The following is a 25,032-nucleotide window of genomic DNA, read 5'->3' as shown; positions in this document are numbered from 1 at the left end:
AACCAGTATGTCCTGTAACAATGTCATCAGTGTTTCAGCTCACTCACCTCACACTTCTCAACAAATTCCCATTGATGGCAGGTGGTTTGAGCCATTTCACACTCCAGTGAGCTGTCACCTAATGTTGATGGCTATTGAATTTGGTAATGCCATGATTAAATGAGCAATGTTTAGCAGTAAACCAATCACCTAATGGACAAACTCATACACTGTGTCAAATGTAATCAAGGCACAAGTGGAAAAAGCAGAGTCACAAAGCTGATTTTACAGATTCAACCAAAGAGACATGACACTAACTTGATAGTAAAGCAGACAATGTAACCAACCTCAACAGCTATACCCCTTCCTTCCACTGTGCAAGTGCAGATATCACAAATAACTTTTCTCTCTTGAAGAACGAATTGTCCTGATGCTATTTTCTTTTATCTTACCTTGAAAAGTGATAGAAGGGAATACTTGCGTTGATGTTATCGTATATGCGTCCCTGCAGCAATCCCTCTCTCTCTCTTTCACTATTTGAATGAGTGTCCCAGTCAAAACACATGACCGAGTGGATTTGCTTCTAATTTGTTTGAAGTGAAAATGAGAGGAAGGAAGTGAAGGAGGGAGTGACTCTGTAAAAGAAAGAGATTTGCTGTAATTGTTTGTCACTTGGCTCGATCCTTTATCTCTCTGTAATGCTTAAAGTGACTGGAAGGATGTCCTGAAATGTGTTAAAATACAATTATAATGCTGATTTCTGGCCTTTATAGTAGTGCAGTGCTCCAGCATAGGTATCCAGCCCTAAACCGCTGATGTCTACATTGTCTATAAAGTTGGTAACAGGGGATTTTAGGCCTTTGTTCCAGATGGTAAATTACTTCGATAATGAGTGTTGTAATGAATGCTTGAGTGTTTTAGTCATGCTATTACCCTTTTGCCATTCTGTTCCTGGGTCCCTGCCATTGTTCCATGTGATTAAATGACTGCTAGAGCTTGCTGGATGGTGAAGTGCATTAACGCAGCCAGAGAGAAGAGGAGGCCATGGGAGGGGAGGGAGAATGGGGTGGGGGGTAAGAGGCAGGAGAGTGAGTTTTAAATCCTACTGGCTGAGATTTTAAAGGGAAGCCTTTTGAATCAAATCTGCTCTCATCCGCTTACTGACTGCTCTTTGCATCTGGATAAGAGATGGAGAAAGGGATGTGGGGGCAGATAGCCGGATGAGAATGAGGGAGGGGGCAGATGGAGGACGCAGAGAGAGTTGTAAGAATGGGAGCCGGTTTTCAGTGTGACTGGGCCGATGACGTTGCGTCTGATCAGTGACAGTTTACTTCTTCATCTCAACTCAGAGCTCTTATTATAACTGAAAGTCCTGCGTTCTTGGTCCAACAACAAAACAAGATATGAGAACATGGCTGTTGTGACTTTGATTAAAATGTCAAGTGATTTTTTTTGTGTTGTACTTCCTTCTATTTACCTGTATTCCTCATTGCCTAAACTAACACAGTGCAGTATTTTCCCACATTGTTTAGACTGCGATAATAAACCGTTTAGCATCTCTGGGTGTATAAAGCTGTTGTGGGCAATGTTGTAAATCAATGCCCAGGGTTGATTTATGGTAATATTTATGTGATTTTTACATTCAGATTTTGTCAGGCATTTAATTTGCTTTACTAGCACAAAATATCTGGCTATTTCATTATCAGTTTCTTGAAACTTTACATATATCAATATAAAATGACATACACCAAAATAGAGGATTTTGTCCATGTGGCCCAAGTCTGATCTAAACTCACAAGCCTTTTTTCTTGTGTAGTCAGTCAATTTAAAAAATGTTTAATGTTACCACTTTGAATCTGAATTTTACAGCCCGCATGGGACAGCCACACAAACAACCTAACATAGTTTTATCATGCAGATTATATCTGAGGGTATTACGAATTAGACAACAAAAGGGTTTTTTTTGTCAGATTATCAATCTACAAGACAAAACCATTATTGTATGCTGATCCCATGTAAATCCCTCTGCTGTGTGTGTGCCATCAACACAAGATAAAACACATATAAGTGCATTAAATGTGTGTCGTGACATTGTTTGGAATGGCATGTCCATATTTTATATTATTATTTGTACATGTGTCCTTCATGGCACGCTGTAATAACACATGTGTATGCTATTGTAAGTGTGCTGCCCGTCAAATCCTTCAAGCTTCGGGATTTTACAAAATTATCAAAGCTGCCGGAGATAAATGTCTTTTCAGTCCCACTCTTTGACTCTGATCTCCATCTGAGCGTTATGACAACTTCACAACCGGCAAGAACAAACAAACGTGAACACCAACATAAGACCATCCACTCACCAATTAGGAGACTCCCCTCAAGGTAATTTGGTCGATGTTCAATCACTCTTCCTCCAGCGGTCTCCCTCTGGTCGTTGTCATAAGTTCAGCCTGCCTGTTACTACACTTTCTCCCGCTTATTCACTTTTGGTGTCACAGACAGTCGGATATTCCTCCGTCACTCACTCTCTCCACTGCTCCTATGAGGAACAGATGAGGATTGGAGGGATGAAGGGAGATCAGTGATGAGGGGATAAACCCTGGGATGGACAGAAAGAGGGGTGGGGTGGGGTGGGGGGGTAAAAAGAGATAGAAAGGGAGAGGAGACAGTGCTGGAAACCAAACAAGGTGCAGAGCTTGGTTATGGGGTCATGAGACATAAGCTGGGGTGAATCTGAATCAAAAACTAAGAGATGGAAATCACGGAGGGGAGGGGGGTAAGAAGATAAATAGAGGACCTGGGAACATGGCTTTTTATGGTGCTGAGTTAAACTTTGAAAGATCTATGACTGGCAGGAGGGTTTGTGTTTTGTAAACCTGAGGTGAAGCTAATTTTAGAAAGTGTATGTGCATAGAGGGAGATTGGCAGTGCAGAGATCAGAGAGGGCCCAGCGGTGATAGAGAGACCAACTGGATCCACGAGAGAGTTCTTTCTGGTTCCATCTTACTATGCAAACAGCATCACCAGGCATGGACATACGTACAGTGTACAGTATATGTGCTACTAGAACTAGCTATTGCACTAGGGTGGCTGTCCTCCTTGTTCTGAGTGTCAAAATACAGGTTTTTCTTTTTTTCTTTGTCACTTTTGACCTAATGACACACCCCTGGGCCCCCTCCTTGGCCCAATAAACCCCCCTGGTTAGCTCAAGTTCTGCTGTGGTGGGACCTAAGTACAAAACAAACACCAAAACTTGAAGGTTTCTCTTTAAATGTTCTCCCTCGCCCGTCAGAGAGCGTGCAACCCACAGCTGTTACACATTATCTAACAGTAAATCACCTGTGTAATTATGAAACGGCACAGCCAGTGCTCACTATCATGAGCTAACCCTTTCAGGAGGATGGTGCTCTGTTAGTACGGTGACCACGTTTCCCCCAAAAGGCACCAAAAGGCACCCTGATCAGCTGCTGATGTAGTGTTGAGTAAGTCATTGATGATGCATTTAACTTGTCTTTCATTGGAGCTTTTTTTAAATTTTCTCCCTGAAGTTTTCTCATTGATCCTTTAACAGACAGGAGAGCAATGTTTACTTACCAAGTAAACTAATGCATAATGTGTCTTGAATAAATAGCAGCAGTTTGCTATTAACAAACATGGTGAAACAAACAATGAATATTGTTGATGAACATGCACATCCAGCAATAAAAAGTATACCGTTTTTTATGTTTATGTTTTATTCTGCATATTGCTGATATTTGTAGTTCTTTGGCACGCTGGAGTTATTTATGCCTCCTGCTTTTTTTTTATGCTAATGTGTAGTGTAGAAAAACAAGGAAAACACATTTAAATTATATGAAACAGGCTCTGAATTGCTGGATGCTGCTGTAGCTGATCGTGAACTTTGATCTACCTGTAGGAAGGAGGCAAAAGTAAAGTCAAATTTCCTACACGGATCACATTATTACTTCCTATGCAAACCCTTCAGGAAAAAGATCCGGATGAATAAAAAAGCATCGCTGCGACTCTGACACAGTATGGACTCCCTCTGTCGGCTTGTGCTGCGTGTGTTGCTATTTTATGCTTTAGTGTGAATAAATTCAGCTCTGTTTAAAAGTATCAAGCTTTGCTCACTGAAGCACGGTGAAGACATAAGCAGACGTTTTGGCGGATGTGACCCCAGATTTGGAGGAATTGAGTTGCAGGCTGTGAGACGGAGCGTAAAAATGAGACAAAACCAAAACGAGGAACAAAGCGGATTTGTTAGCCATTGCATTGATGCTGACCAGGAAAAAGACACAGTGAGAGAGAGAGAGAGAGAGAGAGAGAGGGGGGTGGGTGTGGGGTTGCTATTTAAAGAGCAGTGTTGTCTAGATCTGGCATTATCTTTACTATAAAACGCTTTAAAAGATTCAAAATCATAAATGTTTTTTTTGCTAAATTTGTTTGTACATAAAATGAATTTGACTTGGTGATTGGTGCCTGACAATAAACCAGTATATGAGTATAAGACATGATTAAAGATAAACATATGAACATTTACAATAGCACATGAAAAAAAAAAACAATGAAAGTGTATATGTTAAAATGTGTGTTATTTAAGCTCAAACAAGACTTCTATTTGCTGCTTGCTTTATAACTAACATTGCTTTAGTTTGTGTGTCATTTAAAGTCATATGAAGTTTGTACAAACACTAAACCATTGTTAGGGGAGCAGATTTTTGTTAAAGTCTTTAAAGCTCAACAAGGGTCACTAAACCATTAACCTTAATGTTTTCAATAAATGTGGTGTGAGTGAGTGGAGAGGGGAGGGGTGACGGGATTAAAGGCCATATCGGTCAGTCATAAACAACTATTTAGACATTCATGTAGAACCATGAATTTTAATCCTCCTATTATTTTGTGTGTTATGTTTATACCTAAAAGTAATACAAAGCATCACACAGGGAGGCCCACAATCATTCGTAGAAACCTAATGATATGTGTGGGCCACAAATAGTAAGATAGTCAATGCGTGGAAGTGCAGCATAAGGGACAAATGGTCAACTACTCACTACACATCACTCACTGTTCGGCCTTACATCATTTATGCTAATCATATAAAATATGGAAATATGACATCATACAGCTATACATTGTATACTCTTCTGCCAAGTGTGTAATTAGAACAGTAGACGGCCATGGTGCTTAGAGAGAGGATATCTAGGATGCATTATGTAGACATAACACCTACTTAAGAGGAGATTAATGCACACTTTTAGGGTGCTGTATGGTTTCAGCGTGTGAGGGAGGGAAAAGGTTAAAACCAAGGGTCCATTAAACGGCCTGCTGACCCAATTCTGCAGCGGCAGGGGATTATAACACAGGAGGGAGTGAGAGTGTTAATATGGGCCATAGACAGTCGTTGACTCTATGTCTAATGCACTAGACGACAGCAGAGGAGGCTGAAAAGGAGGCCCTGGTTGTAATGGGAAGGATAAGATGGAAGTGGGTGGTCAAATGTCACTCGGCTGGACGTGAATGATTAAATGATCTCTCGCTGGATTACTATTCCATATTCTAAATGGGAGATTTTTTAAGCTTCATAAACAAATGCACTCATTTATGAGAGATTAACGGTAATCTCTCTATTTCTATCCTTTTCCCCCTGTGTACCTCTCTCTCTCTCTCTCTCTCTCTCTCTGTTCCCTTTTCTCCCTCTTACCGCTTCGAACTGTAGTTTCTGATGTCCTGCGCTAATGTAACGTCTTTTACAGTTTCTCACTGCTGTAAGGTCTATTATCATATTTTAAAACATGCCTTTACTCTAAACAGACAGGAACAGACTGAGAAAAGTAATCAGCTTCTAGTTTTATTTTTAATCAGCAGGCAGCCAGTGGGAGTGAGGTAATCTCTTAATCGATTAACTTGAATTGTTCTGTCCTCCCTTTGTTTTCAATGCTCTTCTAGTCCCTCACTTGTGTGGATATGGTGTATAGTACTCATGCGACATTGGTTAAGAGTCATTTTTATTTCTTCTTCTATTATTTTCATTTTTAAAAGGGAGCGATATCGGTCAGTACGCTGCAAAAACAAAAACTACAGAAGTGTTTCCCTCACTTGTCTTCATCATATACAGTATAAATACAGTAAATACAAACAAGCAAGCAGCTTTACATAAACAGGCAGCAAGATGAAGAAAGTGACTGTGTGGCTAAAAACGGAAGAACCATGTGTTCATGGTTGGTGTAATGGTCCCGTTATGGGAGGGTGGACGCAGATGAAAATGTATTCCAGTTTGTGGGGTTGAGTCTGTCAGATTTGTTCTGGCTCTCACAGTTCATCTTTGTCCCGCGTCACCCTGCCTCTCCCTCTGCTCCTCTCCGTCGGTGCTTGGCTCCGAGCGTTCCTGGCTGGGGTGGCGCCGCCCTCTGGCTCCTCTCCGTCCTTTTTTGCCACACTCTGTCCATCTGCAGCCCACATGGCCTCTACCTCCTCTCGCTCCTGAGAGAGACAAACATAAGCAGAGCAATGACTGATCAAATTGGCGGCAACTGATTACATTTATTACCTTTTAGAGTCATTTTTATTCAGATCCTTGTACATTCTGGATAAATATTCTAAAACCGGTTATTCAAATTTTTCTTGTTTGCTTTCTACTTATACTGTGGTGAGTGGTATCAGTGAGGAGGCTCTGCAGCACACAGTGGTTATCCTCTCAAGGAAGTGAGTCCATGTAGCTGTGGCTGAACAGCAGACACTGGAGCCACCAGCAACAACTACATAATGGTAAATATATATAATTCAAGGTAATAACAATAAAGTAATTACATAAACTTTACCCACAATAACCTACTGATGACACTAGACCATGTGAAGGTCTGGCAAGGGTGTGTTTTATTGCTTATGAATTCTACTTCCCATTTTCAAGAAGGAGAACGTGTTGTTTCTTCCTTTTAAAATGTACTAACTTGAGTTTGACAGTCTACATGATGCAAAACGTTAGCCACCGGGTAAGCTAATGTAATTATTTCAATATTCGTACAAATATATGATGAATCTAAAGGACACTGATGTAGTATAATCATAGGCCGGGCATTGTGAATGCTGGATCATGAATACCACCACCAGATTTGAATCGCACTCCAGCTGCTCTTGTTATCCAACACCGGTGTCACGACATTAACAAACACGTGACGGCAGGCAACAGGTCTGACTCGAAGAGGAGGTCACTGCTGTGTGCCGTCATTTTGCTCACCATGTCCCTGTATATCTTCTCTTTTGTGAACCAGAGGGCCAGCGCGCAGCGCCGGCCACTGGTCACTGCAGTGACCCCATGTGGATTTACTGGACCTGAGGAGAAGCCCACCAGTCGACCACAGCTGGGTTTTATTCGAGCCTGGAAACATGGAGGAAGGGATTAAGGAAAGTGAGTTTAGACGGAACATGGAATTAGGGTTGAAAAGTCACTTACTGTTATTGTCTTGGCATCCCTGTTAGTGAAGAACAACTCTCCTCCATTAAAGTTGTCATTCAGGTAGAGAATGGCACTGTGGGAGAAACAGGTCATTCAGCCATAAAAACAACCGTTATGGTCTCAGTTAAGCTTTGAATTAAATTAACATATGTTTTAGACTTGATCATTAAGTGTTTAAATGTACATTTTGTTTATTTTTTGTGTACCTGAGGTCTCTGTGTATGAACGCTGGTGGTTCCCTCCAGCATTGATTGGTCTCTGGCTCGAGGAGACAGTTGTCAACATGGACCGGATGAGACAGATCCAGCCTGCCCTCCTGATTACCTAAGGGCACAGAAAATCAAACAAACATGTTTTTCTAACCGAAAGAAAAACATCTAAACTCACTGTATTAAAGTCCTCGTAGTTCTATTTCCACATGCTCAGCACTATTACATTTCCTTCTGCAAGTAATAACGATCTCCCTCAAGAGAGATGTGGGTAATGCGTTACCTGCGACAGCACTGCGGCAGACCAGGTGTGTGAAAGAGGTGAAGAGTCCTGAGGGGCTCCTGAAGTAGGAGTGCAGCAGCACTCTCACTCTCTCGCCCAGCTCATGTAACAGTCGGGCATCTGACTGGTTCACCATGCCATCCTGCGCCAACTAAGAAAGAAGATTGTGTGAAGAAAAGTACCGGATTCATAAATTATGTTAAAGCATGAGATCAGCACTGCACACCAAGATACTGTGATGCCTGAATCTTTAACTACTTCACATTTAGTTCATTCATTTTAAGGACAGGTTATTCACGTTTGCTCAAAAACACGTCAAATTTCTCTTTCCATTGTCTTCTGTTCACGCACTTTTACAGCCCTGAGGACAGTCAGGCCCTCGAACGTCTCATGAGGCGTGTGCGGAGACCGTCGTCCCCGGTAACCATCCCCAGCAGATGCTGCAGCCTGTGAGAGACGAGATGGAAGGATAGGTGAGAGTGCTCCTCTCTCTGTTTCGATAGGCCGGACGCTTTATCGATCTGCACTTACTGTTGCTAACCGCAATATTCTGTCACACTCGTTCTCAGTGATGACTCCGTCGAGCACGACGCGATTGGTCCCGTTCATAACTTGGTCGTCCATGGTGATGGTCACGCCCACCTGGAGGACTGGACCACCTGGAGCGAAGACAAATGAGAAAGGATGAGAGAGGAAAGTGGCAAAATCTTAACTGCTACAGACTGAAACAAGCGGGGGAATTGATTGTCTCACCTGAAAAAAAGCCACTGTCATCCACTTCCTCCTTCTGCTCAACTTCCTTTATTTTATCATTTATTTTCTCTTTTTCAGCTCTGAAAGTGAAACAATACTAAGTTAACATCCCAATCACTTTTACAAGAGCTCTTGACACCGAATGGATTTTTATTAATTCTCACCTCCAATTATTTCTCAGTGATTCAGGTACGACATCTTCCGGAGTCCAAAGATCCTAAAGGGAAAGAAAATTCCTTAAATTTGTGGTTATACTTTTGGGAATCAGAATAGTTTACGTTTGCCTCAGTACTTACTGGGTCTGTGAAACTGAAGTCAAGGTTCTCCATCCCAAAATACAGAAGCGTCTTCTCCTCTAAAGCACGACTGATGTATCTGACAATCTCCTGTGTGACAAATACACACAAACATGTAGTCAGCATGAACACAAGTAAGGAAATGAAATATATATTTGAAGTCTGCATCTCTGAAATGACTACACAGTGAATCCTAAGGATCTTAGATTGTTAATGCCATAGTTGTGATTAGAATGTAAGGGACATTAGGTGTTACCTGAGCAGGCTGTGTGCCTGGTGACTCTGTGTCTCCCCCTAGTGTCTCATAGTAGAGCTGCAGGTTGTCTAAGGAGTCCTTGTCAGAGGGGTAAAACAACAGAAGAGCGCGAAGTGTCTGCACTGCTCCACTTATATCACCAGCTGTGAAGAAGCAGGAATGCAAAATAAGGAGGAGTGGCACCGAAGACCAAAAAGTGGAACTGAAATAAAGGAGATTCAGAGGAATATGCACAGACACTGTATCATAACATTGAGTAATCTTCAGTTTGACCTCTAAACCCTGACCTTTAAACTGTGCAATATGCAGATGCTCCAGCTGTGTGGGCAAGAAGTCCTCCTGAGAAGAAATCCTCCCAGGTCTTGTGGCTACCTGAGTCACACAGGACTGCCGGCACGAGAGCAGGGAGAGGGAAAGAGCTAGACGGAAAAGAAACGTAGGGTCAGCGGGTCATTTTCATTCTCTTTCTGCGGAAAAGCCCCAGTCTGGGGGCCTTTGTCATGTTTTATAAAACATGTTATACCTGCAGCCTTCTCAAACACGCCATCATTGCTGTCCACTCCCCTGTCCTCTGGCAGCCTTTGGGAGGCCACCTCACACTGCACCCTGCACTCGTCTGTGTGCTGCAGTGTTTTGTTCACAGAAGCTTTCCATGTCTCTGCTGCCTGCAGCCAGTCAGAGGAGGCCTCATACTGAACTGCAGAATCATACAGGACCTGAGTTTGATGACACGTGAAGAGAGAGAAGAAAAAAAAGATGATAAATGATGTATTCAAGAAGAAGATTCTGCTTTCATTATATTAAAATAAAAGTAAAAACTTTGACTTCTGTTCATAACATTTTGGACAGATTTTGAGGCATGCCATAACATGGACAATTTAAGCCTATTTCAGACAAGCCGTATCATGTTATAACAAGTGTGTCTGATAGACAAAGTACGTTTCTTCACCAGAGGTCTTCAATAAGTAAAAGCAGGGTTGGATTACATGGTTGGATAATAGAAAGTGAGAGTGAGAGCGAGGAATTCAGTCCCTCAGACCATGGCGGTCTTTTTAAACTCACATCTTCAAATATTTATCTGCCTCAAAGAAGACTGAGCTATCCTTTTGAAGTTGACTCAATATATCATTCCTGTGTAGCCAAATAAAATAATGTACTTTGGTATATACAATCCCAAGTCCTTAGGAAGGGATGAACTGACATTTCCCAGTGAACAAATAGCATGTATATGGTATCATCTAATATATCATTATGTATCATATACTATTCTCTTGCTTCCCTTTAGCTTTATTTTGCATACGAACGGACAAACCAAGCCAGTTTATGGACTTTACACGGCATGAGTTCTGGGTAACGTTACCCTAATACCTGCTGCTTCTTCATGCCCCTCTCCTTTACAAAGACATCGTTCCTCAAACCTCACCCAGTGTTTCTCGTTCCCAAGCTCTCTGTCCTGGAAAGCCTCCTCGGTCACTCCCTCCATGCGTCTGTACTTTTCAATATTGTTCCTCATCTCTAAGTGACTGGGGTTGGCCACAAAGTAGGTATGAGCTGCTGATGCCGCCTTCTGCAACTTTTCCAACTGATGTGCGGGAAGAGGAGAGTAAATGGGGTTGGAGAGTCACAGCATTGACATTGAGCTGTTTATCTCTAGATGCTGCTTTGAAGCTTACCTTGTAGTATGTGACCTGCAGAAAGTTGTACGGGTTGCGTGAGCTGAATTCATATTCGATATCGGTAGAAACAGGGAGCTGTCCCGCGAGTGTGACAGAGCGTCCAATACAGAACCTCAAACATTCAGCCTTCTGCTGAACCCAATCCAAAGTCCAGAGGTCCCACAGACTCCCCCCTTCAGAGTCTATCAATGCAGAAAACATGAATCATTTGTGGGAGTGAAATATACTGTACCGTTGAACATTTTACATCATCAAAACCAAAGATAACAATATGTACTTAATAAATATAGTTTAAGCATTGTCAACATTTGGAGTATACATTTGCACACAGCCCACTTTGTCGACAACATTTAAAAAAGTACCTTTCCTCATCAGTTAACTTGCGAGCTAGCTGACTCAGCACATGGGCCATTTCACACTGTAGGAATTTTTGACAAATTAATGGATTTATTTGACAACTTAATGTATTATGTCTTCTTATGATATGGCAAAAGGTTCATTTCTATCTGCGTATGACATGGTAAATAGCCTACAGTCAGAGCAGATAACGCTAACCCCTATATTTCCATTTTATTACCGTTATTTCATGTTACTTGTCTCCAATTTGAATATTAACGGAATTTTGAAAACCTAAATAATTTAAATGCTACATAAAAAAATATATTTATAAAGCAATAAACCTAATTAATATTTACATTTTTCGACTCCTTTTTGATTTTGCAATTCAGAAACTGAGAATCAGGGAAGCTGTCAGTGACTTTATAGTTGTTTATAGTCCACTAGTAATTATCTAAAGCAGTTAGTTAGGGTAACTTGATGGTAAAAAAAAAAGTAAAGGAAAATAGCTATGTGATATCTTAAAGCAGAAATGTCGTAATGTGTTTATTTTAATTTTATGAAGTCATCTATAATGTAATGCATGTATGCATTGTATAGGTCAGTGGTTACCAAGGGCTAAACGAATACATCTGATGGGTCACAAGATGATTATAAAGAAAAACTGTATATCTGTTACACCAAATTATATTTACTGAGTTTTCTTTCTTGGGAAACATTTGATTACTTTCAGCAATGTCTTTGGGCCTCAAAACTTAAAAACAATCTGAGAATAACAATCTGAAAATGAAAAAATTAAACTGGTTGAACTGTTGTCGCTACACACTACGGCCATAATATAGTCACAAGTAAACATGGCTTTCCTTTAAAGGGGAAAAGGTTGGGAACCACAGACACAGCCGAAGTAATGTGAAATATTACATTTCATTACCTTGTTACTGATTGTGTGGTACAATTCAAATGTGAGTTCAATTCATGTGTTGTCCATGTAGATACAGGAATTACGAATAAATAACTACTGAGCAGGCCCATAATAACAACTTGGCCACCAGTGACTCCATACATAAACTGTGTGTCTCTACACACACACACACACACACACACACACACACACACGGGCAGCATGTACTCCATAACTTACCCAGTTCATTGAATGCATCTCTCCCTGCTGCCACACAGTCATCGTGACACCGCCTGCGGACTCTAAACAGAGACTCCTTGGTTATGATCGCTTTCTCCAGCAGCTCTGCAGCCTTCAGCCACTCCTTATCGAAGTACGAGCGCACTCCCGTGTAATATAAGAAGTCGTACGGCTGCAGCAGTGCCAACACATTTGAGCCGCCTCTCCCCGGAGTTGCTGAACTAAAATTAAGTAATGCTATAATGGCAAAATGAAACGCCACGTACACAGTGAAATGGTCCGAGTGCAGCGCCATGGTAAGAGAAACAGAGCCCGCGGAGGAGAGTTGGGAGAAGAGGAGGGACTACGGAGAAATATTTGGGGAATGAAGGAGAGTGCCATCCAGAAAGTTCCCCCTCGTTTTAGGAGAATACGGATTGTCGTTTCACATGATGCATTCACTACCCGTTAATAGTTCAAAGTGAGCTAAAAGTAATTAATTGGCGTGCGTTGAGCTCGTCAGACGACGTGTTTAACGGATTATTATTCAGCCAGTCGAGCTGCAGTTCATCCATGTCGCCGCGCGAGGGAGCCATTGGCTCTGTTCATCGGCCGTTACCGTAAAAAATAAGTAAAAGAGAACAACTGAAATTATTATTTTTCTGGAGAACGTATAAATCACTATTGTATTGGTCAATATATTCCCTATGTGTATATATCATTTTAAGTAGTGACTTGGCTTTAGTAGAAACGATCTGAATGTAAATATACAGCATTACAAAATCGCAACGGCCGCCTCTACACGACGCGTTACGGTAACAACCCGCAGCCCCACCGTTCGGCCTTCCCTCAACACAAGGCTGAGTCTCAGGATTCATTCAGCCGCACACAGACGACACCAGACGGGCGAGACAACAGACACTCTTCCGAGCCGGGGTTATCAAAGAGGCTGGGGGGTCCACAAATAGAGAAACAAGTGTCCCACTGAAAGGCGGAATTAGCTATTTTGTCATGGCGGAGGTTGGTGAGGTTTTGATGTCGGTATTGTCCACAATCCGTGTCCCGAAGCCCGGGGACCGGGTCCACAAAGACGAATGCGCCTTGTCATTTTCCTCTCCGGTGAGCCATCTTCCCTTCACACATTTAAACGTCAGCCAACTAAACAGTGTTGTTTCATGTCTCATTCACTCCCTGTCGTCCGTGTCTTTGTCTAACGGAACGTTTTGTCTGCTGTCTTTACTTCAGAGACAACACTTGACAACACGAGATGTTCCGGTTTCAAATAGCTAGCTAGCAAGCTAGCGTAAAGCTAAGCTAATAGCGCCCTGTAATAGGACCGTAGCTGCTCCAGCTCGTTAGCTAGCGTTAGCTGTGTCAGTGTATCTGGCTATGCTGTCAAACTAGCTAACGAGCTGACTCAGTCGAGTTATGGTCACACATGTGCCAGCACTGTTTGTGTTTTTCAATGTGTTATCATAGTTTCTAAAACTTTGATTCGTTATAATTATCTCTTCAATAACATTACACCTGTGTTGAGCTGAATTGCAAGCGTTAACAGGATGCTAGAATATTTTACCTGGTGATATGACATCTAAGACATCCGCATTGCCTTCAACTTTAACTTCACAGTGTTGTGACACATTAGAGAGAGATGAGCACAGGTAGTAACTTTCACTCTCGCCTGTTTCTTCTTTGCAGGAAAGTGAAGGAGGACTGTATCTGTGCATGAACAGTTTCCTTGGCTTTGGGAGTCAGTATGTGGACAGGTACCATGCCCGGACCGGTCAGAGGGCTTACTTACACATAACCCGGACTCGCAAGGCGAAGGTGCCAGTGAACACTTTAATCTACTTAACATAACTTTTTCCTTAACAATGTGGTCAATTTCACATTGGCACATACTTGGATTATGTTTGACACTATCTTCAGCATCTCTTAACATGTGGATTGAACTATTCTCTACACCCACTGATTTAAATATGTTATTCCCACAGAAGGAAGATGACAATAACTCTGGATCTGGACACCCACCAAAGAAAAAGCCCACCAGATTGGCTATAGGTCAGTCCCTGAGAGAGTATTTACACAAACATTGATAAAACAGGCTTCCTCTTTGGAGACTGACCTGTATCTACCTCCCCTCTTGTTTCTGTTTTGTCCAGGGATTGAAGGAGGGTTTGATGTGGAGCAGGAGCTGTATGAGGAGGATGTAAAGGTGGTCATTTTACCTGATAGACAAGAAGTGACATCAGAGGACCTTGCTACCATGCCAGATGTTGTGAGAGAGCGGGTGAGATCTGTGTCTCTTCTAACAAGAGAAATGTGATCATTCTGTTAAAGTTCTGTCTGCGTCATCACAATGGCAATATACTTACTATTCTACAATATGAGAATTGACAATATCACATTGTCTTAATATGGAAAACCGTTTTAAATGCCTTCAAACTATATATTGTACATATTCCTTAATAATATAACATTTGGGCTCATGCACATAGGATATGGATGATCAATGTTGTTACCTTCAGTATTCAAGTAGTTGAGAAGTTTCATCAGAAATTGTTGGTCTGGTCTAATTTGTTCCTGTTGATTAATGTTCCATCCTCAAGGTGTCCCTATCAATGGCGGGTATCATGGCAGCCGACTCAGTGTCTCATGCCTTACAAGTTCAACAGTGGGATGGAGAGGTGAGACAGGAGTCAAGGCATGCTGTTGAGCTTAAACAGCTTGACAACGGAGTCAAGATCCCTCCCAGGTGAGACACTGTCGCAACTGTCCCTTGAATAAACCTACCATGGAGTCCCTCCTAGATTAGTGACTATAAACAAAGCTTCTCTCATATTACATGTCTAACTGCAAATGTGAAGATGTACGCAAAAATGCTCTTGCGTTTAGGATCCATTGATCCATTATTGTATTGGTCCGTTGTTGTAATTGTCTCCAATAATGTCATTTAGAATTGAGATGGTTGTTCAGTTCTATTAGTCAAAGCCTACAAGATATTCAAGGGCAGTGCAAGAGGAAAATATTTATTTCAGAACCCTTTTATTGGAGAGTTTGTGTTGTCTTTTCTACATCCTAGTGGCTGGAGGTGTGAGGTGTGTGACCTCCAGGAGAATATTTGGATGAACCTGACAGACGGCAAAGTTCTGTGTGGTCGCAGATATTTTGATGGCTCCGGGGGCAACAACCATGCCCTTGTACACTTCCAGGAGACCGGATACCCAATAGCTGTCAAACTTGGTACCATCACTCCTGATGGAGCAGGTAAGCAGATGGGCTTTTTCTGTTGTAAAAATGTTAAAGTCCAACTGAAATGAAAAAGCTTTTTTTCCGTAGTAGGTGGACGTTTCTGTACATTCAATCAAACTGTTAACAGATTTTGAAGAACTCATTTTTGCTTTTATGCTAAAATCTCCTTTTTATCTAACTTCCAAACATGAGCACACGTTGCCCTGCATCTCTGCTTGTTGAACAAGTCACCAATCAAACACTAGCCAAGGGAAAATTCACTGCTAACATCAGTTTTCAGGCTAAATGGCAAACAATCTGCTCAGCTGCAGGACATTTAATGGCACCTCCACTTCCTACAAATGTTACTTTGGTCCATTTAGATGCTGGTGTGGGCCTTTCTCGTCAACAACACACTGTCTGCTCATATCTTGAAATACATGATGCAAGTTTGTTTACTTGCTCTCGTGTTTCCCGGCTGGCTATTCAGCCTGCTGTCAATCACACGCTGACACCAACATGTCCCTCCAGCCGGCTGAGACAAATAAGGAGCATTTCTGAAATTTCTCCTTTTTCTTATAACACTCTTAACGATACATTTAAAAGCATTTCTTAAGACTGAAAAAAGGATAACAAAATGGGATTTGGGTTGGACTTAGAATGTCGCTGGCATAATATGGGCTATAGGGCCTTCTATTATTCAAACTTGTTTGATTTTTATGGAGTATATGCATTTGTCTAAAGCTTTCAACTTCATTGCCTTTAATTGCCACCTCTGTGTTTGTCCAGATGTGTATTCATATGAAGAGGATGACATGGTACTGGATTCCAAGTTACCAGAGCACCTGTCTCACTTTGGCATCAACATGATGACCATGGAGAAGGTAAGCTCTGTGTTTCTGCTGTGTTTAGTGGAAGCAGACTTTTTCTTTTTCTTCACATTGATGATTGCAAATATGAAATCTGCGCATTTTCCCAACTGATTTGCTTTGTTCAACATCAAATTAAGTTCTTGTTGAACCCTTTACTCTATGATTCAAGTGGTACAAATGGAGTCAGAGGTATTGGATTTTTTTTTTGTTGGCAGACATCCAGAGAGTTATGGCAGGCTCTACCTCCTAGATAGTGCTATGTTATTCTAATGCCACAAATCCAAATACCACAGACACATCATCTTACTAAATAATTAGCCAAATTTGGTACTTATGTATACATAAAATCATATAATTAAACCATTATGATAATATAATTATCTCTAATATGGACTGATGTCTGTACCTCTCACTCAGCACTGTAATGCTGTTTCTTGTCTTAATGTATTGCTGCACACACATAAGTATAAGTATACATATATGTTGCACAGACAGGGGGTGTAAGAATTGTGCTACTTTGGACCAGAAGACTAAGTGCAGCACTTAGTGATGGTGTTTTGTACTTTCTTCCTTGTCTGCTTGCTATCATTGCTCCTTCATATGGGCAAATTTTGCTTTTCATTCTCAAAACTTGCGTTGAAGGCTGCCGCAGAGACTTCCATTTGCTTGTAGCCTGCGTCCTTCATTCTCTTATCACTGTGACCTCTCTGCTCTCAGACCGAACGAACAATGACAGAGCTGGAGATCGCTGTGAACCAGCGTGTGGGGGAGTGGGAGGTGATCCAGGAGTCGGGCACCACCCTGCGGCCCCTGTTCGGCACCGGTTTGACTGGCATGAAGAATCTGGGCAACAGTTGCTACCTCAACTCTGTCATGCAAGTGCTCTTCACCGTTCCAGATTTCCAGAACAAGTCAGTACTCTCTTCTACTCATGGCCCCCATCCTCCTGTTCTTCCAAGTTGTTTTGTTTACCATGTCACTTCCTGTGATACTGACAAAAGACAATGTTGATTCTTGTGACAGACTGCGATCAGAATATTGCCATCAAGTTGACTAGAGTTGAAATAATTATTTAAAAATGGCACTTTTCAAAGTGTTAATCATTAACAGTAAGACACTAAATGTAAAGATTGTGTTCATATCCTTTTCTTCATGCCTTCCAGATATGTGTCTAACATCGACAAGATTATTGATGAAGCCCCAAGTGACCCCACCCAAGACTTTAAAACCCAAGTGTAAGTGTCCTCTTCTAGTGTCTGGTTATTCTCTTTGACAAGCTCTTGTATTGCCATTAGATGCCCAAAAGCACCCTCTCAGTTGTACGACAGGAAAGCAAAGGACAGTATTTCAAAATACACACAAACATACTCAGTCAGTCAGTGTATGTCCTATCCTCATTTTTCTAAACTGCACAACCATCAGATATGAGATGAAAATCACATTCTATTTTATATATAATCTTATGTTTTACCTTCTTTTTTTTATGGAAATTTGCAAGATTTTTATGTTTATGTGACCGAATTCAAACAATTTCTACTTTTGTGGCTGTACACAAACTTTCTTATACCCACCAGAGATGAGTCTTCTCCCTGCTTAGACATTCCCCCATGTTTTTTTTAAGAAGTTGAAAATACATCTAGGCCTTTATCCAAATCCCGCACCTGTGTGAACCTCTGTTATATTGTTGGATGTGAAGTGATGTCAGCTTTGTTTGTTTATCACAGAGCCAAGCTCGGCTACGGTCTGTTGTCAGGAGAGTATTCCAAACCAGCGCCAGACCCTGGAGATGAAAATGATGCATCTGAACCCAGGGTAGGAAAAAAGAATCCGTCACAGTGGATTCACATATCTTAGTTTTAACAATTATCCATGGCACGATGTCCATGTGGGAATTACACTCAGAAATAAGGGAAAATGTGGTCTACCTAATCTTAGCCCTCACTGTTGACAAATCTCACTGTTCATGCTTTGTTTGCAGGGAGACCAACTCGGTATAGCACCACGAATGTTCAAAGCACTTGTTGGGCGGGGCCACGCAGAGTTCTCTACGAATCGACAACAGGATGCTCAGGAGTTTTTATTGCACTTCATAAACATGGTGGAGGTAAAGTAACACTCACACTCTGCATCTCTTTATGGTCCCCAGCTTTTCTCTTTATAATATTATTTATTTTCACCCGCAGAGGAACTGTCGCTCTGGGCCCAACCCGTCTGAAGCCTTCAGGTTCCTGGTGGAGGAGAGGATTGTATGTCAGCAATCACAGAAAGCCAAGTACACTCAGCGGGTGGATTACATGGTCCAGCTGCCTGTGCCAATGGACCAGGCCACCAACACAGGTGAAGGGATGACGCAATACAATGTCCAACTCGATCTCCAAATATTCTTATTTATAGAAAGAATATTAGAGAGGAGGGATGACATGCTGTTATGGGCTGCGAATCAGCTTCAAAGCCGCTGCTTTAACGCCTCAGCCTTGGAACATGGAGCTCAACTTGGGGGTGATTCTGAATGGATTCACAACTTCCGAAAATTGATTTTTAAAAGTGTTTTTTTTACTAGATGTTACAGTCGAATATGAAAATGCATATTTGACTATGACATTAAATAGAGCAGCACCACAACGACTGTGCGCAATAAATGCACCACATGATGGAGTCGCACAACATCGCTTCCATTAATTGAAAAGGAAGTGTAAGGTACGGTCAAGCTGAACGAGGAATAATTCAGCAAAAAACGTAATGATGGCAGAGAACGTAACCTCATGGAAACAAACCACGTACCTATCAGCAGTACGCTCAAGATGAGGCATTGATGTAATCACTTAAAAGATGTGTGAGTAGGAGTGTTTCTCATAAATGTATGTATTTCTTGAACAGAAGAGCTGCAGGAGGCAGAGCGCCGGCGTGAGGAGGGGGACTGCTCCGCCCCTACAGTGCGTGCACAAATCCCCTTCACAGCTTGCATGGCGGCCCTCAGTGAACCAGAGATCCTCACGGACTTCTGGAGCTCGGCTGTGCAGTCCAAGACTACTGCTACCAAGTATGTAGAGAGACGGCCGCACATACTTAAAGTGATGAAACGGATCTCAAGATGTATTTATTAATACCCGCTTTTGTCTCATTTGTCAGAACAACCCGCTTTGCCTCTTTCCCCGACCACCTGGTCATCCAGATTAAGAAATTCACCTTTGGCCTCGACTGGGTGCCCAAGAAACTGGGTGAGCAAAGATATTATAAAATCCAGAAATTCATGTTATACAGGCTCACTGTCATTTAAACAGTTGTCAATACACTGTGGCCACATGCAAAACACTTGTTCCTGATTGGCTGGTAAGTGTCTGATACTGTCTCTGGGGAAATCAAAAAGAGTGCAATTGTTTGTCTCCAGATTGTTGCTTTTGCATGTGTACGAGAGAAGGGGCTTAAAAGGAAGTAACGTAAGACTACATGAAGAATATGAGTAGTCAGTTTTTTTTTAAAGATTTAAGTCTTTTATTCAGAGGCCAAAATAACAAACCCACTTCCCTACATAGAAATAAAACCACAATAACTAAATAAACTACACGAAACGAAAAGTTAAAATTCAAAACCTGACACCCTAAATACACAAACAATCAGGAGGGGAAAAAGAAAGGAATGAAAAGTGCAGCTCTCTTATGGCGCTTTCTAGCAAAGTGTTGTTGTAGTATTTAAGATGCAAAAAACAATAACTTAAGATAACTAAGTGAAATTTGACAGAAGAATGACGTTTTTATGCATTAACCATAAAAGAGCTATAAATTCAATCTTTACAATCAAACTCAGCTATATTTGACCTGCATTGGATATTAACCAGCCAACAGCACGAGGGTGGAGGAGGACACGGAGCTGCCATTCACCGATTTTTGTTTTTAAAATAAAGGTGTGTAAAACAAATGTTTGGACCCAAGTGCATGATGGGTAACTGATGCTTTTCCTCCGCAGACGTGAGCATTGACATTCCAGACACTCTGGACCTGACCGCTCTACGTGCAACTGGCCAGCAGCCGGGGGAGGAGCTTCTACCAGAGGTGGCCCCGCCCCCACTCATGACCCCAGATGCGGAGGTTAAAGGTATCCTGGGTTTCCATGGCAACGAGGAGGACGACTCTCTCTACTCCCCACTGCTGTGTTAGTCTGTCTGTAGTTTCTGCTCTTTTCCTTCTCACTCCTATTTGTCCACCCTTGTTTCCTCCTTTTCTTTTTTTGCTGTTTTCCTGCGTTTTCTGTTTTCCTGTTGCCTTTTTTTATTTTTGTTTTACTTTTTTTATTATGTGACGTAATTTGAGTTGCATGTCGACACTGTCATCTGCTGGCCTCTGATTACAGGACATTAACATTATTTTTGTCTATGTAAATTTCATGACAATGCATAAAGTACCTTCAAGTAATTAACCTTTTTTTTATCTAAACACATTCAGCTCCAGTTCTTGATGATTCCACTGTGTCCCAGTTATGTGAAATGGGATTCCCACTGGAGGCCTGCAGGAAAGCAGTGTACTACACTGGGAACACTGGAATCGATGCTGCCATGAATTGGATCATGAGCCATATGGATGACCCAGGTGAGCAGAGCTGTGGGATTTTACCGGAAAGCAAGTCATCAATCAGTCTGCTCGCTCCTCTCACTCTCTCTCAAATGTTCTGCTCTTTCTGATTGGCTGCAGACTTTGCGTCCCCCCTGGTGTTGCCAGGCTGCAGCTCCGGGACCACGCCCACTGAGAGCCTCTCTGAGGAGCACCTGGCCACCATTGTCTCCATGGGCTTCAGCCGAGACCAGGCAACCAAAGCACTTCGAGCTACGGTTAGCATCACTCTCCTTTCAGTTTGATATGGGGATTTTACTTATTTCATCTGCCTAGACTGGTCTAAAAGTAGAACCGTGTGAGTACAAGCACACCTGCCCCCTTTTCATTCAGGCGGTAGTGTTTCCAAGTTTCATCATTTGTGGAGACTTACCAGTTGTTGGCGTTAATTGAATTGAATCAACATCAATAGCCCTAGCACCGCTTTTGTTGTATAGTTAGTCACTGTACATACTTCGATTTCACTGTATATACTTATATACACTTCATATACTTTGCATTTTTGCACCACCTTTATAGTTTACTTTTCTTAAATTTAATACGCTGTGCTGTTTTGTTGTATACATTGAGTATTTTTCATACCTAATATTGTTGTGTCTTCTATGTAACCTTGCTTGCTGCTGCCACAAACAAATTTCCCTTTGGGGATGAATAAAGTATCTATTCATCTAATACCTCAACAAAAAATGAGCAGAATTTAAAGTTGCACTTTGCGCTTTCTCAGACGCACTGGGAAGAGATATGTCTTAGACTTGATTTACTGTCTGTGGTTTTGACAAAATAATTTACAGTGGCCTCCACAGTTTTTCACACATATCCAATGGAAACTGACAGTAATTATTTTTCAAAAGAGCCATTTAAGCACCATAGCTCTGGTCTTTCGCATTATATCCTGACAGTTACAGTATTATTACACTTATATTCTTGTGACAATATAAAACATTTGACTCCATTTACAGAAGTGAACTTTAAGAATGCATTGAATGTTTTTTGCCCAGGTTCTATAATCTGATTGCCAATCCATGAGGACACTTGTAAAATGTTGTCCTTGCAGTGTAAAGGCAAAACGGACTTTAAGAGCTTACATTTTGCCAAATAGTCATTTTTGCTGACATTCTCTAATGATGTCTCTATTAACTGGTGTTTGTTTCACAGAGTAATGTCCTGGACCGGGCGGTGGACTGGATCTTCTCCCACCTGGATGACCTGGAGTCCATGGATGTGTCTGAAGGCGGTCGCTCAGCCGCAGAGAGCGAAGGTGGCAGAGATCCTCCTCCACCTGGGCCTCGCGTCAAGGACGGACCAGGAAGTGAGTCTTAAGGATGAGAGATGTGTTGAGAAACTGCAGAGACATTGCCGTCATCATTTGATTTCATAATGTTTATCTTTTATATGATCTAATTAAACATGGTTTCTCTTCTTTATCCAGAGTATGAGCTGTTTGCATTCATCAGTCACATGGGGACGAGCACAATGTGCGGCCACTACGTCTGTCACATCAAGAAGGACCAGCAGTAAGTGGTTTTCTTTTGCACATAGGTTTCTAGCTTTAGGGGATATTTGGTTTCAAAGCCACAATGTCATTTAAAAGTCAGAACTGTTTAACAAATATTATTGTGAGAATTTATTTCATGAACATCCCATGTTCTCAAAGAAACAAAAAACTAATGTTAGTCTCACAAATTGTGCCATCTGTTCTCTAATCAGAAGTTAATTTATGGATAAAGTATTTAAATAACATTCTAATGCAGTTCTCCTCAAACCTTTTCAATAAATGAAATTTGTTTTTGCATCCCCCTAACCGGTGCAAACTATTTATTCTGGTTGGAACTCATTATAGTATCATTATTTTGTGAATTATTATAATTAATGAATATATGTTTTTAAATGAACATTAAATAGAAGTCTCTGCACTACTCCAAAGTACCCTATTTGAGAAACAGCGGTGTAATGTAATGAAGTAGCTATTCTGCAGTGCCTCAACAGGGGGCGCCATACTCTAGGTCTGGTCTGACCCTGAACACACGGAAAAGCATTAACCTTAAATGTTTATATTCACTTTAGGAGACAATGCCAGATTGATTTTATATTTTGAAAACAGTAATTATTCTTGAACAAATAAATTACCTAAGATTGCTCAAAAATTACCTTTTATATGATTTTTAATATGAGGTTGTTGGTCATTTGCGAATTGTCACTTTACTCAAGTGGTGGATAATTTTATTCTCAAATGAAATGTAAAAAGTCACTCTATTTTGTATTCATAATCAAATCAATAACCTGTCTATCTGTTTCACAGGTGGGTCATCTTCAACGACCAGAAGGTCTGCGCTTCAGAGAAACCTCCCAAAGACCTTGGGTACCTCTACTTCTACCGGAGAATGGCCGAATGAGACACGGGAGCGTTGGATGTGGGGTGAAGGAGGAGAAATGTGGACGGAAACACACAAGACAGCATTTATAGTCACGCCCAACCAAGCTCTTAAAAAATGCCCTGGCATGCTTCACAACTGACTTGTGTAAATAAATCTCTCAGATTGCGTATATACACGGTTGAATACATTGGTGCGGATGTACAGATAAGGTCTTTGGGACGGAGGTTTTTCCTTCGATCCATTGACTACAATCCACGGGCCTGTTGAGAGAAGCATATTCAGTTATTTACCTGGACTACTATGTTGAGTAAAATTGGTTAAAACACGTGTTCCAGGTTTTACTCAGGAAATGTCTGCAGATAATTCACAAAGCTTCATTGAACAGGCCCCCGGACATGAGAGGGCTGCTGAATCCATTCACTCCTTGATTAACTATGACCTTTATCCATGTCCTGACTCTTGGTTTCCACGGCCATCAGTAGTCACGGGCCCTCCCATCAACATATGTGGCTTCCAGCCCCCTCTTTTATTGGACGGTTGCAGTTCGGTGTCACCATTTTAGCCGTGCACCAACCTCTCCTCTCCCCATTTCAATGAGGAAGTGAAAAAGAATAGAAAAAACTGTTAAACATCCACAATGAGAGGAAATGTCAGTTAATCAAACCAATTAACAGCTAAAATGTGTGTTACAAAAAAAAAATACAAACACCAATCAACCAGTTCTTTCTTTAAAGTTTGGTGAGGGTGATATCTGGGTGATTTTTGTTTTATTGTTTTAATTGCAAACAAATCCTTTGTTACTTCTGCTGTGACAAATAAAGAATTGTCATTCTGCCTTTTTTCCATTTTCTTTAGTCGTCGTGGAGTTACTGTTACATAGAGCTTATTTCACTTCTGTATTTAGTTTTCCCATGTGATTTCGGCAACTGAATCGTCTGAGATTGAAGAAGTTAATGCCTGTGTTGTTTAGGTTATTTGTACACCATTGTGTTCTCAGCTTCATGTAAAAGCTACCATGTACAGAATCCCTGGCCTAGTTTACGAGACAGCGCAGGCATGAAGAGCTGAACCCACAAAGAGCTCAGCCCATGAGCGCGCGATGGCACAGGCCTGCAGCACCAGAGTGCATTTTTCTTCTGAGAAGTCTTCCGCCTTCTACAGTTTTTGCATCCTTGCGCTTTTGTTTTCGATGAAGTGAAGAAGAGAGAGGATGAGGAAGGATTTTGGCCTTCAGTAACAACTGCCCTGCTTAAAAATTAAGGTGAGATCTCAAACTAGATGATGAAATCAAGTTATATATTGTAAACGGCTATTATTGGATTTAATGTGACTAATCGGAAATTTCCTTTTTATAAAGTAATGTCTAAATTTAACCTAACGGGTGAACCACATTAGTATAATCTCTATTATACACTTTATTGCTATTGTGTGTCCTTTTTTATCTCTAATCAAAACACAATTTGTTGAGAAACAAGCGTTGAAGCCGAGATTAAATGTGAGCAGAAATATGCGCGTGCCCATGTGCAAAAGCCTCAAATCTGTAAAGGTCGATCTGATTTTAAAGTGAACGGTTCTTTTCTCAATTTGTG

General features: G+C 41.4%; 2 protein-coding genes across 2 annotated transcripts; one reads left to right on the top strand and one right to left on the bottom strand.

Moving 5' to 3' along the window:
- Positions 1 to 5,849: 5,849 nt before the first annotated feature.
- On the bottom strand, positions 5,850 to 12,677 carry p3h3 (prolyl 3-hydroxylase 3; the record flags this gene model as incomplete). Its single annotated transcript, XM_079227139.1, has 16 exons — positions 5,850 to 6,459; positions 7,214 to 7,354; positions 7,430 to 7,505; positions 7,639 to 7,756; positions 7,925 to 8,075; positions 8,276 to 8,371; positions 8,456 to 8,583; positions 8,678 to 8,757; positions 8,842 to 8,894; positions 8,974 to 9,063; positions 9,230 to 9,372; positions 9,517 to 9,648; positions 9,753 to 9,945; positions 10,653 to 10,811; positions 10,903 to 11,087; positions 12,383 to 12,677. 16 exons carry the CDS (start codon positions 12,675 to 12,677, stop codon positions 6,289 to 6,291), a joined length of 2,211 nt encoding a protein of 736 aa, XP_079083265.1. The 3' UTR covers positions 5,850 to 6,288.
- Positions 12,678 to 13,372: 695 nt separating this feature from the next.
- On the top strand, positions 13,373 to 24,277 carry usp5 (ubiquitin specific peptidase 5 (isopeptidase T); the record flags this gene model as incomplete). Its single annotated transcript, XM_079227273.1, has 20 exons — positions 13,373 to 13,480; positions 14,060 to 14,188; positions 14,356 to 14,422; positions 14,524 to 14,651; positions 14,971 to 15,116; positions 15,444 to 15,628; positions 16,382 to 16,476; positions 17,182 to 17,375; positions 17,628 to 17,699; positions 18,189 to 18,276; positions 18,443 to 18,568; positions 18,648 to 18,801; positions 19,342 to 19,504; positions 19,594 to 19,682; positions 20,428 to 20,613; positions 20,904 to 21,047; positions 21,150 to 21,286; positions 22,224 to 22,377; positions 22,498 to 22,582; positions 23,368 to 24,277. 20 exons carry the CDS (start codon positions 13,373 to 13,375, stop codon positions 23,459 to 23,461), a joined length of 2,544 nt encoding a protein of 847 aa, XP_079083399.1. The 3' UTR covers positions 23,462 to 24,277.
- Between the last annotated feature and the right edge of the window lie 755 nt (positions 24,278 to 25,032).

The sequence above is a fragment of the Taurulus bubalis genome (genome assembly GCF_910589615.1).
Source record: "Taurulus bubalis genome assembly, chromosome: 12".
NCBI classification, from domain to species: Eukaryota; Metazoa; Chordata; class Actinopteri; order Perciformes; family Cottidae; genus Taurulus; species Taurulus bubalis.
The sequence above is the reverse complement of the archived record's forward strand: the minus strand, read 5'-3'. Positions and strand labels throughout refer to the sequence as shown.